The sequence below is a fragment of the Bombus vosnesenskii genome, unplaced genomic scaffold, assembly GCF_011952255.1.
Source record: "Bombus vosnesenskii isolate JDL3184/JDL3185 unplaced genomic scaffold, Bvos_JDL3184-5_v1.1 scf7180000013265, whole genome shotgun sequence".
In the NCBI taxonomy this organism is placed as follows: Eukaryota; Metazoa; Arthropoda; class Insecta; order Hymenoptera; family Apidae; genus Bombus; species Bombus vosnesenskii.
In genome coordinates, this window is record NW_022882925.1 from 109,122 (window position 1) to 124,219 (window position 15,098).

Here is a 15,098-nt window from a genome sequence, read left to right on the forward strand (position 1 = left end):
CAAGAAAAACGAAAACCCGTACGAAAAATCTCGTACATGTACATTTTTTCCCACATCAAGATATTCAAGTTCTCTTCTCAAACGATCAAACGTAACAAACGATCTCAAGCTTTCGAGCGATATTTACGAACGTACATCCGACAAAAGACGAATGTTCATTTTTATTTTTGCTGAAAGCAATGAACTCTTTTAATGGCCTGTGTATGCGTTCTTTTATTCGCTTTCACTTTCCTCGATTGACGAGAGAAGACACGATTAATTTTTTCTTTTGTAAGAAAGCGAAGCCTAGGTAGATCGCGTGTGATCTTTGAGACGAAGGGCATCGAGAGACGTAAAGTTTTGGGCTGTCGTTTTAACTTGATATTAAATAACTTCATACGTGATATAATATTCTGAACGCTGTACGCTAATTATATCATATCACACGAGTTTCATAATTGCGAAATATGAAGGAACTCCAGCAGATTTGACATTGACTGCCTTAAGACACGCTTTAACGTCCAAACTTCCTAATTACGTTCCAGTTATAAAACAACTTATACAATTATGTCAGTTACGTAACTGTTTCCATTGTTTCACCTGACGTATTCTAACAAACAAAATAACATGTAATATAAATCGCATAGCGTAATGTATCGAAATATTTGAATATAACAGGTTTCCTATGACCCGCACTTTCTAATGAGCCATCATACGCTTCATTTTTATAGCGTCAAATTTTTTATACTCGTACGAAAAGAATGAATCAGCCTGTAAGTAACGCGGTCATAGGTTTTCCTTTTGGCGATCAATCAGTGACGAATCTTCACGTACCTTTTTATAATTCACTATCTATTTCTATAAAGTTTTCTTAGAAAATTTTCTATTCCAATTTTTTGAAACTCCGATAGTAACAACTCTCATTGTTTTCAACTTAATTTCTAGAAAAATCACCTTTCGTATAATACGATGCAATACCACAGAATGATACGAAGTTTAATATACTTAGACTTGATTAGTCGATACTTTCTCTGGCCATTCTAGTTCGTAGTATCTGTGAGTCACGTAGCGTAATGTGACAAAGGAAAAACGAAGTATTTTAAAACAGGTGGTCCAACGAGTGTCATACAGTTCGTTTCAAAGTTTCCTTCGTTCCTATTTCGTGGCGTCCCATCCCGCCTCGTTCCATTTCATACGGTTCCCGCATAATTCATCGTGGCTCGCCTTCCGACGTTCGACAAACACGGTTTTCGAAAAAAGAAGTTCAATCTCCATGCGCCTCGTGGCCTGCCTTTCTTACGTATATAACGATAAAGAAGGCAATGACCGACTTTCGTGGCCTCGCTTCAATACGAGCACTTACGAAGAAAAAGTACGCGCAAGAAACGCGAAATCACGCGCGTATTTCTCGATTCTTCATTTCCAGACCCCCTGTGCCGACCAATTTGTACACGCGAAAGTTCAATCTCTGTTGAGATTATCCGAGTTGCTTGAGATCGAGGCGGTTCAATTCGCCAACTTCACTTCAAGTTCACCCTCCAGTCAAATTGTTCGACTGTACAGTAGAACTCTACGTATTTGGTCGTCAGGTCAACATAGTTGGTCAACATAGTTGAGTCGATTAGAATTTATAGAATAGGAGCTCACTAATTTTCATCAATAAGAACCCAAACGTTCGGATAAGTAGATTCTGCTAGCAACAGTTCAGTTCATCGGTTATTAACTAAAAGTTCGTTCGAATAAATAGAAATAATAATTTGTGTGACTTCATTGACCCATTAAGAACCGACAAAGCAGTGAAATAATTCGTGTTGATGCGTAGAAAAATATAAGTAAAATAAATCATCATTTTCGGTCAACGTATAACAATTTCTTTGGAATAATAGGGACATCGTACAAGTTCATTATGAATAGGAAAATAGGAAATTTGACAAACTTAGTAGGAAAACGTTTGCCTCTTGCATCATACGCAACGATCAAATTAATAATAATTTAGTTTTGCAGCTATGCGCAAACCTAACTTGTGTTGAAAGAGTCGTTTGAAGCGATGCGTAACGAAAGAAAATGGGGACGCTTCGTAGTGAAAGACTTGGTGATGTTTTCTCGATATCTAACGTAATCGTAAACCGATATGTTGCTCTATTCTATAAAAAATACGTTTTAATAAACCGACCGGCATTCCTAACGCACATAATCCAAATACGTTATTACGCTACAAGTTATACAATTAATTTCAGACGAAACTTCGATTCGCAAATTTTTCTTCTTGCTCCTGCCGAATCCTGTCTTCGCCTCGTCTCGAATCTTCGACATTGCAATTAATAACAGACCGGTCGTATTGTTTCTAGCATTTACCATTTCTAGATATAGTGGCCGCGTATAATAGCGCGATAATGCCGCGAAAGGTAAATTCACATATAAATACATGCATACAGGCATATACGTAAATACAATGCACACCAAGTCACCGGTGAAACTTACATAAGGTGTAAGTTGCCGGACCTGTTGTCAGGTTGAAGCGAGCGTATTTTAACCTGAAAACTTCGCCGGCTTGCTAGGAGCAAAAACTTCAGATCCGAGCTCCGTTCAGGCTGGTTCATTCGTTGTGATCGCGCGAGTATTTCTTCTGACCGGAGCAACGTACCACCACTTATCGATTCGTATCGTTTTCAAGCCACGCACGTTTGCGGACCGTTTTCACTCGACTTCCGCCGGAGGGGCCCGTTCGGCCACCGCTTATGAAACTTTCAGCAGTTTCCTGCCGCTACGGGAAATCTATCGAATTTCTTCCATTTCCTTTCTTCCTTTTATCTACATCATGGCATACCATGCAATACCGATGCCTTGCTTTTATGGCGATGGAGACTTTCGGCCAACTGTTGCTTTGGTTCTCACGCGAGAATTTTCCCATTTTTATACCGTAAACTCTTGTTAAAAAATTCTGAAGATGTCTTCTATTTTTGCTTTCATCACAGTGGCAGATTTTTGAGAATTGTTGGTTTGATTCCTCTGCGAAAACCTACTTTTTTACACATAATGTCCGCTCAAAATTCCCTGGAGCATCTTTTATTTTTAATGAAATTATACTATTTGATGTAGATTATAAACTTGCAATTTTATACATTTTATCTGATCGGTATTTTATTCATGGTATTTAATATTATCATCTTTTATTAGTATCCGTCAAACGATACTCTCATTGCATTTAATCTGTTTGGATTAATCACTCGACTAATTACGATTATAGAGTAGAGATTTATATTTTTGTGGGCACGTTTTTCGACTTCATGTGATATTAACAAACTTGTTAATTTGAAACTCAATGTACAAGCATTTACAGTGAATGGTGAAAAATAGTTAGCGCTTTTAGGCATGCCACTTTACGCACTACTGTGTGGCTCAGATACCATGCTACATTCCTTTCACCAAAGTATGCAACTTTCAATGTCTGCGACTCGTAGAGAATGCATTCGCGAATCTGTATTGGTAGAAAATATTGCTATTGTTTGGTCAGTTGCTTCAGATATATCGTCCATACATATGTAACTAATTATTTGATTAATTATTTGAACCTTGAGACAGAAAACATTATCTGTAACAAATATCTAAAAAAAAAAAAAAATAATAATCAAACTACAGAATTAAAAATTTCTATTATAAAATTTTTAGATGAGGTTTATCAAATCACTTTCGAATTAATTAAGTAGATTAGAATTTAATCGAAATTAGAGGACTTTAAGATAAATTAAAATTAATTAGTCTTAGAGGATAGAAAAACTGTTTGATTTAAGATTAGTGTGGTCCAAATAAACATTTATGAATTTATAGATCGTAATTAAGAGCTAATTTAGAATGGATTCATAAGTGTAATTAATTGTGATCATTCTGGAGAAAACTTTGAAAGTCAAGAATCGCGAAATTTTATATCGAGCTATGTCTACGATATTTTATTCGTACTGTTCATTTTGTATATATTTGAATCCGTAGACACGTTAATTATTTTAGCGATTTACTGTTTGATACGTATGACATATAAGTTAAAGGTAACAAGTCACGAATGATAAATTTCAAATTTTTAAAAATTCTATGCCAATATAAATCAATCTGTACGTGACTAAAATTTAGATGTAACACGATATACTCTAGAATTTATGAATGATTTATCTAAATGTTCAGTCAGTTATTAATAGCTCATTAAAAGCAATTCTATGACTTTTTACAGCGGTAAGATCAGATTTGCAAATAGGGTCAATACAATAGTAGATTGTAAAATATTCCCAGAAATTCTGTTCCACGTATCAAACCCTTCTAACGTACACGTCGGCATCTTTGATGCTCGCTTTGATTATTCCTTACATATCATTGACATAATCCCATTCCATTCGATTGTTTTAGTCATAGAGATCTATTTGCATAAAAAGATGAGCGTATTTAGGAATGATATGCGTAATTAGATCAATAATTATAGAATGAATTCAAGTCGATTTATCCGTATTTATTCCATCATTCTAATATCATTGACTTTTCGCAAAAATGATATGAAAATGATATCGTACTATGATAAAAAGGAATTTTTTCAAAATTGCATGAGTGGAAATTTAAGGAATGAATTTTTAGCCACACAAGGTAGACCAAACGATTCTAGTTTTCACGGCCGGCTGATTTTTACCAGGAATAGAAACTACGCTCGAAATCCTAAGAGATGTAGCGTTTACTTTTTAGAAAACGTCAACTGAGCAAACGTGCGCGTGCATTGCACCGTGCATGCGTGTTTATCGCGCTGGTAGAGGAACAAACACGGCGAGGACGGGATGGTATCGCGTGCTTCGATAGAAATTCCACCGGATTCCAACTGCTTTCTACCGAATTTTTTCCTGGTCACTTTTGCACGCATTTTTCCGCGTACGAACGAATCGCTAGATGAACGCGTTCTTTCTTGTCGATCCAATGTAAAGACCCAAGAACTTGAGGCGTGTGTGTAGGATAACAGAAATAGAACAACACTCATCGATTGGAAGGATACAACTAGATATTCAGGTCTTGCTGCATCAGTATAAACTTAAAAATTTGGAAACGATTTTGTTAAAAAATTGAAGTTATTCTTTATGGTTGGAATGGCGACAATAGCATGATAGTCGAAACTGTCATTTATTTTTGGAAGTATTTTACAAATTTATTGAGCAACTTTTGTGACAACTTTTTTATTTGTTGTGTGTATTTATTATTATTATTAATTATCTGTATATGTAATTATTGGATTACAATTAGATGTACATGTGTTATATTAGGGTAAATCTTTTGGAAAATTGATAAACAATTTTGACGTTGCAATATATTGTAGAATTCCTTTATCTATTATTAACCCTGTATCGCGCAATAATTTATTATTCATTTGCAATCATTATAAATTTGAAAGAGATCCAAATTTCTTATGTGTCAAAGGAAACACAAATAGAGACACGGCCCAACCACATATATTACGCTTCTTACAACTACAAATCACATATTAAGCTTCTTACAGCTACAAATCTTTCTTTATGGGGATGACTCACAACGTTTGAATCGCCAATTCAAGCCTCAATGCAGTCTCGCGATTAATAAATCATGCACATTCTTCGACTACTTTCGTTATTTTATCTTTATTAATCTTTGTTAAATAGCATGTTGAACACAGGTATTTTCAACACCAATTTGTATAAATTAACTGTAAAAATTGTGAACGCTTATTGCAGCTGTGTATCAAGAATTATTTGAACGATCGCTTGCCAAAAGCATGGCTAACGTGAAATTCATAAAGAATGTAGTATATCTTACGTGGATTGCATAATCGACTATTTTTTAGACTCGTACGATTCTTCTCGAATGCCTGATCGACCGCAGACCGATAAAAATCGGCCTTCGGTTTCCTTAGCACCGTGTATGCATGTACAGGTAAACTCCGTTTATATCTTACATTACACCGTCTTGCAAATCATAAAACTGTTAATTAGATAACAAACAGATTCAGGAATTATACATCAAATTAGTATTGTTCTTTCACCCAGAATTACACCGTTTAATTTTGGTATTTGAATTGTAAATACAATCTGCGAGACAATCTTAAGAATCATGAATTATGAATTTCTCTTGGCTAGCTTCATCATTTCATCATCATTAATCTCCGTGAATTATCTTTTTTTTTTCGAATATTAAGATCTTCGTAGAATTGATATTCGTAAACGTCAATATATTAACTAGGATTAACTAAATTGCCAATATTTGGGATTTAATAATTCATATATACACAAAAATCAAAGATTATCGGTAGATTATCTTGTTGATTTTAAATGACGTTGTATGTTTTTAAAAATTATGTATCTATATCTTTAAACCGCTTCATGTATAAATGGACGAATTTATTAAGCAATTACAGCTGAGAAAAATAAATCAATTAACGTGTAAGTGAAATAATGTACATATACTACTGGCTATAATCGGTTAATTCGAAATTAATAATTCTTAATTCCTTGTTCAAAATGTTTCTTTTTACCTTTTCGAAAGAAGATATCTGATACGCCCACTATTTATTTTATGATCATGATCTATATACAATACAATCATTTAAATTTAGTGATACTATAGGTACATATACTTCAAGCATTCATAATTTTGGTCCAGTACTGAACAGAATACAAAATAAAGTTTATTTAATGTATATTCCAAAGATTATTTGTCATAAATTATTTGTCAATCAACGAATATATTTTATATTCAGGGTATGATTCTTACGTTTCATCATACGTAGAAAACATTATTTGAATGATTATAAGCTGTAGCTAAGGTTGATCAATATTTCAAGATTTTACTCATGTGTGATATTTAAGAAATTATAAAGTGAAGCGGTTACATAAAATTACATTATGTAATGCGATTAGAAATTGCTCCGGTTAAATATCTAATTAGATAACAAAATTATATGATGTAATACAAAAAAAAATAAAATGTAAAATAGTCTTGAAACTGCACCCAATTTAACAAAATTCTACAACTGATTAAACTTTATTCAAATATACTAGAATTGATGATTAATTTGCTTCCTACATACATATTTCAATCGTTATGAACTTTCTACTGATCAACTGAAATTTTTTAGGACAGCTATCTATGCTTGATTCTAAATGTTATAATGAAAACGTTGTCACTTAATTAATCAGCGAAAACCTGCAAACGGCGAATTCAGAGAAGCCAAAATTCCTGAGCGTGCTGACCTGTCGCGAACCAGGTTGTCGCAGGTTTCACCAATCGGTGTCATTGGATGTAGAAAGAACATTTCTCTTTTTCTTTACCGTTACGCGACTAGTCACGATTAGCGATTGCCAGGGACGACCATTAATAATTCAGCGCAATACGTTGCATCCGAGGATGACTACGAACGCTCTTTGTGTGGGTTGTTTGCGTCAAATTTTTCGTCTGTACAAAAAACAAAATATATTCCGCAGAATGGAAATGTTTTGAACGATTTGCAAAATAATAAAATTTATCATGCATTAATACCCTGTCTTGTTGCACGTTCTTCAATATTCAACATTCAACGTAATAAACTGAACAGAAATATTGATCTACAGTGGGCTCCTTTAGATGGAAACATAGATACACACTATCAGGTGAATATTCAATATGATAAATAATAAAATTTCTTTTGGAACAAAACCTTGTATAACAATCATCTCGTAAATGATGAGGAATAGATATAACTTCAAAACTTCATGCGTATGGTATGTTAACACAGATATAAAATGTCATCAAGTAAAAAAATTCCATAACTAGAAACATTAAAAGAACGAGGAGAAAAAGTGATCAAAATGATTACGCCTAGGGGATTCTAATGTAGCGTTAATGCAATGGAAAGGCAGCAATTTTCTTATTTACATACCCGTTACATCGCCGGCAAATGAAGGGACTCGTTAGCTAAGCATTATGAACAAGCCGAATTTGCATTGCTTCACAATGCAACAAAGCATTCGTGTGAAAACGGGCTGGCAAACGTTATAACAAAAAAAAAAAAAAAAAAAAGAAAGAAAAGAAAAGAACACGAGCGAGAGAGAAACGAAACGTTGGCAATTCAATTCTTTCGAAGGAGGATACCGTGTCAGTTTCCTTCTCTTCGTTTCGTAGACTTCGTAAATCAAGATCGAGAGTTCACTCAGCCGATCGACGTTTTCACCATAGTCCGGTGATTAATATCGCGTCTAGTCCGCACGTTTTAACGTCGAATTAAACCGCGCACGATCGTCGTTACAGGTGTTCACGAGCCATCTTCTTCGTGATTGCAAAAGGTTTTCGCCTCCTATACAAGAAAATGAAGTTTATGATCCGTGCTAGGTAAATGTCAATGAAAGAGAAACAGTTTGAAATAGTGAGTCGAAGGTGAAATCACCACAGTGGGATCGAAATGATGGACAAAAACACAACAGGTGTCTTCTTTGATTATCGTTTAATTTATAAACTTTCTTTTGTGAATATATTATAAGTATTGGATTGAACGGAAAGTTTTTGCATATTTTGTGGGATTAGCACCCGTGATTTTAGAAATACATTACGAGCAGAAAACAAGCGGTTGAGTGCATGTGAATTTTATAATTCAAGAAAGATATCGAAGAACCAAATTGTAAATATTCATTCGACGTAGCACCATATCGTAGCGATTTGCTAAATTTAGAAACAGGTATTTCAGTCTTAAAAATCAAGAACCATCTAAAATGTTACGATGATATCGAAGTCAAAGATCAACGACTGTATGAGATTTAGCAGAGAATTTGTAAGAAATGATGGCATATTACTTATTAAAGAGACAATCAGGTGTATTACGTATTTCATACGTATTTCCTGGTTAATCCAATACAATGAAAATTCTATATTTCATGAAAATAATACGTATTAAGTTCCTTTAACGGTATCTGTCAACGAACATTATACGTAGAACTGTCATAACATTAATATTAATAAAATCAATTACTCGGAATTATAAATATCTTTTTACATCATATGAAAGTGAACGTGGAGACAAATTCAACCATGTTCGATACAGTATACGTATAATAGTCTGCAAGGTGAAAAAGAAACATTCTTTTATTACACTAACATCTTTATCTAACATCGATTTTCATAATTAAAATCATAATACGGAATCGCAGACTGGAACTGTCTATTTAGATGTATACATACGTCTTATCTGTTGACAAATATAATCAATATGCGTACACAGTTATCTTCGTAACATGATAATTTTGAAAAAACGTTTGTTAACCATTAAGAACACCTCTTCGTGACACAAATCTCTATTTCTACCTGTCTTCTCGATCGTGTGCCGTACTTTTTGACGCCCACCTTTCTCGAATCACGATAGTCAGTTACGCGGTCCCGTTCCTTTCGATCTCGCTTCGAATTTGTTCGATTATCAAAGTGCAGAATCGACACACGAGGTCGTCGCTCGACGAAAGTGAGAGGGCTCGAGTAACCCGGAAGGACAAAAACGAGTTCTTGATACTTGTTACGACGAAGGTCCACGGGAATCGCGTAGGCAGACAACTGTCACTGTTCCGCCGATTTACGAGATACATCCAGATATCGGTGAACTTTCCTTCTTCATTCACATTTCTGCCAGCTTCATTAACCTTGGCGCAAAACAATCCACGCGAAATGCTCTGCAAAACCTTGGCGATTATTCCGGAATAATTAAATTGTCCTTTTGCCTTTTTTGGATTATTCGCCTAGTCGAAAACGGCAATAAGTCTTGTGGTGTTTTAATGACATCGTTTAAATGGTAATTTCCGAAATATTAATCAGATAAGGAAAATTCTCCTTAATACGCGAATAAAAAATTGAACAGGATTCCATGTAACTTTTGTTTTACAGCAACCTAAATATTTTAATTGATTTTAATTAAGTGTGATTAAATATTTTATAGATTGCTTTATTCCGGACATAAAATGCTATATATAGCCAGAAGGTTATATATTTATGCATCTGCATTTCATAAGTTTTTCGCTTTCTGTTTTATCACTGTATTATTGTAATTTAACATTGCACTATTATACCGTCATCACCATATAGTCACTAAGTTTGCTCTTTTACTTCTAATTAATAAACTGAAACTTCGCCTAATATAAAACTTGGTAAAAGCAAAGTTTGTCAAAATTTACGACCGGCAAACTCTTTTACTATTTTTCACACTTTACGCATATATAATCAAAATCACACGACATTACACGCAATTAAACACATATAATCAATATTATATTATCGTATTATTTAAGTAGAATAAATAGAACCATTAATAGTTATTCTCTGTGCTTGAATATGAGAGTTGCGCGTACTTTCAAACGATCCATATGTATCATGATATCAAACACTTGCTAGAAATCTTCAAACAGAGATCACTAGATTAAATGTCCAAAAAATCATTCTGCCACAGTTTGGTCCGGTCATTGATGCAAGAAGAAGGACAAGAGAAAGAAAAATGAATAGCACAACTGCGTCGAGATCTCGATGTCTGTTTTAATCCTTTCCGAATCGATCTCTTTTCAGACCGGTTCCACGGTGGTCTTGCATGAATCCGCGCATGATGTAATATCGTTCGAATGAAAAATAAAACGAGTTTGAAAACGGAGCCGATTCGATCAGAGAAAAAGGATGGAGGAAAAGATTTTGCAAAAACATGAGCAATTTTTTCAGAAATCGCCTGCGAAACACCGTGAGCCTAATAGCCAATCTCGATTCTTTTATTACTGATAAATGTGAATAAATTTATAAAAACTTGATTAAAAAGTCGATCCTCGTTCTAACAAGATAAAGTGAGAAGAACTTGGAATTCAAGCTAATCTCTTGGTTCTGACAAACGTGAATCAATTTACGAAAATTGCTTTAGAAACTTACGCGTTAAAGTCTGATAGGGTAAAATAAAATCTTCGTTAAAATTTACTATACTGTAGAAAATTAGTATCAATAGTATTATATAATTTACCAAAATAATTCTGTCAAACCGTCCACGAATTTTCTACATACGATACGACGTAGACCTGACGATTAATCACGATTTTGTTACTTTGGTGAATGCGAATAAACTTACAAAAATTGATCGGATATCGACTGACTAATTTTTCTTAACAAAGTAAGTAAGAAAATAAAACAGTGTTGAAAAATTGCCATGTTATACGACATTGGTATCAGCGATACCAATTTACCAATTCTATTAAACTCTCTTTCTATTTTTTCTCCACTCTCAAATAAACACGATAACAAACAGATTCGGAGCTCGCACGTTTCCACTTACCATGATTCGTCCAGTTTTTCCAGCCACGCGTGACGCTCCGAACGTGGAAAGTAGCACCAATATCGACCAGACACGAAGAAGGGGATGAGTAAAAACAAGACAAGGCGCGGTCGAACGAAACTATACACGAGAAGAGCGTGTGTGAAATGCGGCGAAACTCAGTCCGTGAACGGAAACGAATGATAGAAAAAGGAAAAACGTAATCGATAGGAGAATCAGTGATCGAGGATCCACCGCCACATGATCGAGGAACTGTCACTGACAACAGTTCAGAAAGCACTGACCGTAGTGAACGAGTGCCTCCTGTCATTCTCTCCCTCCTCCCTTTCTTTCTCACTCTCTTGCTGTCTGTTTCTAGTCAGCTCGTTCCAACTCTCTTTTTCTTTCCCAACGGAGGAAGGAAGAACCCCCTTCCTCGAGGAATACTCACAATCACGATCAGGCTGTTTCGATAGTGGCTGCCCCCACAACCCTTCCTTTCCATCGTTTTTGCACACACGCGTTTTCAGCCCGGTATTCAAAAGCCGCACGAAAATTTTCGCAACAGGGGCAGACGATATCGTAGACGAACATTGTCCTCGGTAGCCGCGGCGACAATTAAAGCCACCTTTCATTTTGTGTACAGTAAGTGACTATGCGTGCTCTAAGTATATACATATATATCTACACACATGTATGTACCTATAAACACACACAGTATAATGTACGGAACGGTTTAGATTAGATATTGAAAGGAAATGTTTAACCCTTTGCGATTGGCAGATTTTTCTCGTGGTACCGACTACTCGAAATAATAGATGCTTACAGTGTGAAAACAAATTTTGAATACAGCGATATCCAACTTCAAAGGGTTAAGATTCCATGAATGACTTAACTTGCGACTAACTGTGGTTTATCAGATTCTAACAACTGTTATTTTTGCGATAGATTGGGAAAATATCTACCGTTTAAGCGTCATACGTATCAGTGTTTATCATAATAATTATTCGGTTGGTATTGGATATAGATCAGTGTTGGATTGACAGGTAATTCTCGTTTATATTGGCAACGCATTGACGCTGACAACAGGGCTCAATCGGTTGCTCGGTAAATGGGAACGCGAGAGTGAAACGGCGATCCAGCGATCCACATCGGCCGACTAGAACAGCGTTTCCCAACCTATGCTACGTGAACCTTCCCTACGCTATTCGATCGAACACCACAAACGTAACTTATCCGTTCAAAGTCCTTTCCTTTTCCGACTTCCTTTTCGGGCATGAAAACGAGTGGCTGTCGTTCATATAATAATTTACTTGGAAGTTTGCCTAATTCGATTTTAGAATCGTTTCCTCCTCACTCGTCATAAGAAAATTCGAAGTTACGTGATGCAATTGTGCGATATATTATGAAACGAAGTTTAATAATTTCGTATTTTATTAATTAATAATTTTGATGACTTTTATTTAATAACTATCTGCATAAAACTTCTAAACGACTTTGTTTCTTTGTTGCAGTTTCAAACAATTGGAGTATCGAATTTTCTCTTCTCAAGTGACGAAATTCGAAAAAAATTGTTGTCAAAAAGATAAGAAAAGGCACCACCTGTTCGTTTGCTTATTATACTTTGAAACAAATCATTTCGATCAATCGAATGTTCACTCGAATGCTTTCACTTTCTTCATTTACAAATGAAAACGGTTGCAATTAGGTCTCCGAAGGATAGGAATGTCTCTATTTCTAATATAGCGATTGATCTATCATGAAACTATTCGTAAATCAGATTCAACTGCGCAAATCAGATTCTTGCTTCCAGTAAGAAGTGGACCGTAGAATTTGCGAACCGGTTTTCTTGATTGTGGAAATATATACGAATGACTCCTATAACTTTGAACTTTCTAGGACATGGATAAAGTTTAGGAAACCACCTAAAGATCTCTATTAACTTTTACCATCCCATGATTTTCACCTCTGTCAAAACTTCTCTTGCATATGATTTGATTTACGACATAAATTATATCGTCACACGATTATATATGTATAATTTTGCATGGTATCGTGCTTGAATGAAATATTATGACACTGTACGTCACATATCTTCATTACTATAAATCTCGAGTAAAATCAACATTTTTTTCAAATAAAGATAAATATTCGTACGATTAATGATTCCAAAAATAGATTGATAAATGAACTATACAGTTTTTATAACTTTGGTTAACAATATCTCTCCGACTATTGTATCAGTAAACTATAATTATGTGGCTTTTAATCTTTGCAATCGGAAAATGCTTCAGTTGATAAAAACCGTAGTAAGAAACGGATCGTAGAATTTGCGAACCAGTTTTCTTGGTTGTAGAAATATAGACGGAAGACTCGTATAATTTCGAACTTTCTAGGACATGGATAAAATAAATTTGGGAAACCATCTAAAGATTTCTATTAATCGTTATCATCCCATAATTTTCACCTCTGCCAAACTACTTAACTGCAATTAAGGGGAAAGATACGACACGCGTTAAGAATAGAATCGTACAAAAACGAACTTTAGTTTTCATCAGATTTAGAAAGAAAGGCGCGATTTAACTCAATCTCGATCAACTCGTTGTCAAGCTTCGCGTTAAACATTACTTTTTAATTCAACATTCCTTCGTGATGCAATACCCCGTAATCTGAAAAGACGCGTTGTTGCAACCAAGAAATATATACTTGCAGCATACCGAATGCAGGAACGCGCAGAGCGCAAACTTTTACAGAGCGCATTCGTATAAAATCAGCAAACAGGCGATCAAGAAATAGCGACAGTTACAACAGAATTTCACTCGGTCCCACATTATCTTTATGTTAAATCTTGGAAAGGATACGCTACATATGCACACGCGACGCAGGCACATGCACATACGTCGTTTCTGTCAAATATTCTCATTATTGTAAGAAGAAACAGCTAGCGTACAAAACGCGAAAGAAATTGTTACCCGCTGTCATTCTCACTATTCAATCGACTGTTTTGAAAAGGGGTCTCGTATTTAGGACGAATTTTCACTGTCCTCGCCTTTTTCTTCAAATTCTTTTGTCGCCTCATTCGCTGAAACACGTTGAAAGCTTATATGGGAATATCCTTAATCAAAAGAAAACATAATGCACCGTGTCCTCCACGAAAAGGAACGGCTGCAACGAGAAGGTGATTGTTCAACCTAGATGTCATTTTTACCTGTCGCGTAAATGAAAGAGTACCTTTAATTAACCGGGCGTCTGAAGGCTTCCATATCGTTACTTCATCGATATACATATTAGACATTTATATCTATCTATATCCTTAGTAGAAAATAACAATAAATACGAATATTTGAATTATTATAACATTGATGTAAGTTCGTCATTTCATAGGTAAATTAATTTCCAAAACTCAATTGCAACGTAAAAGTAGACTTTTCTAGTGTTTCTTCTTATAATTAAGTTTAATATTTATACGTAAATTAACTGAAAACGTTAAAAAATTGCGATTTCAATATCTGCTCTACAATAGAAATGTTGTTTGTTACTGTAGAAGCTTTACAAAATAATATATCTGTAATATTCGAGATATGTTTTATCCGAATGACGATCGTTTAAATGTTTCATAATAATATCAAATAACATCCTTATATCGCAATGTGCATAATGAGAAAATATTGAAAGTCAGGCTCTTGAATTTATGCTTAACAGTTGATTGCCATGAAAATATTCTAACACGCGTTGCAAAATGGCACTGCGGAGGAAATGGTATCGATCATCGATGTTAATCAATGATACAATAAGGTATGCGATAAGCTTGCTTGGTACAATTCTATAG

At 34.9% G+C, this 15,098-nt stretch overlaps 1 protein-coding gene across 1 annotated transcript in view; it reads right to left on the reverse strand.

Annotated features, from left to right (window-relative positions):
* Positions 1–11,906, reverse strand: part of LOC117243000 (probable chitinase 10) — a 29,426-nt gene extending 17,520 nt beyond the window's left edge. Inside the window, exon 1 of the mRNA XM_033510116.1 lies at positions 11,291–11,906. Coding sequence (XP_033366007.1) covers positions 11,291–11,293 — 3 coding nt within the window. The 5' untranslated portion in view covers positions 11,294–11,906. The remainder of the gene's footprint in view (positions 1–11,290) is intronic.
* Positions 11,907–15,098: the final 3,192 nt, after the last annotated feature.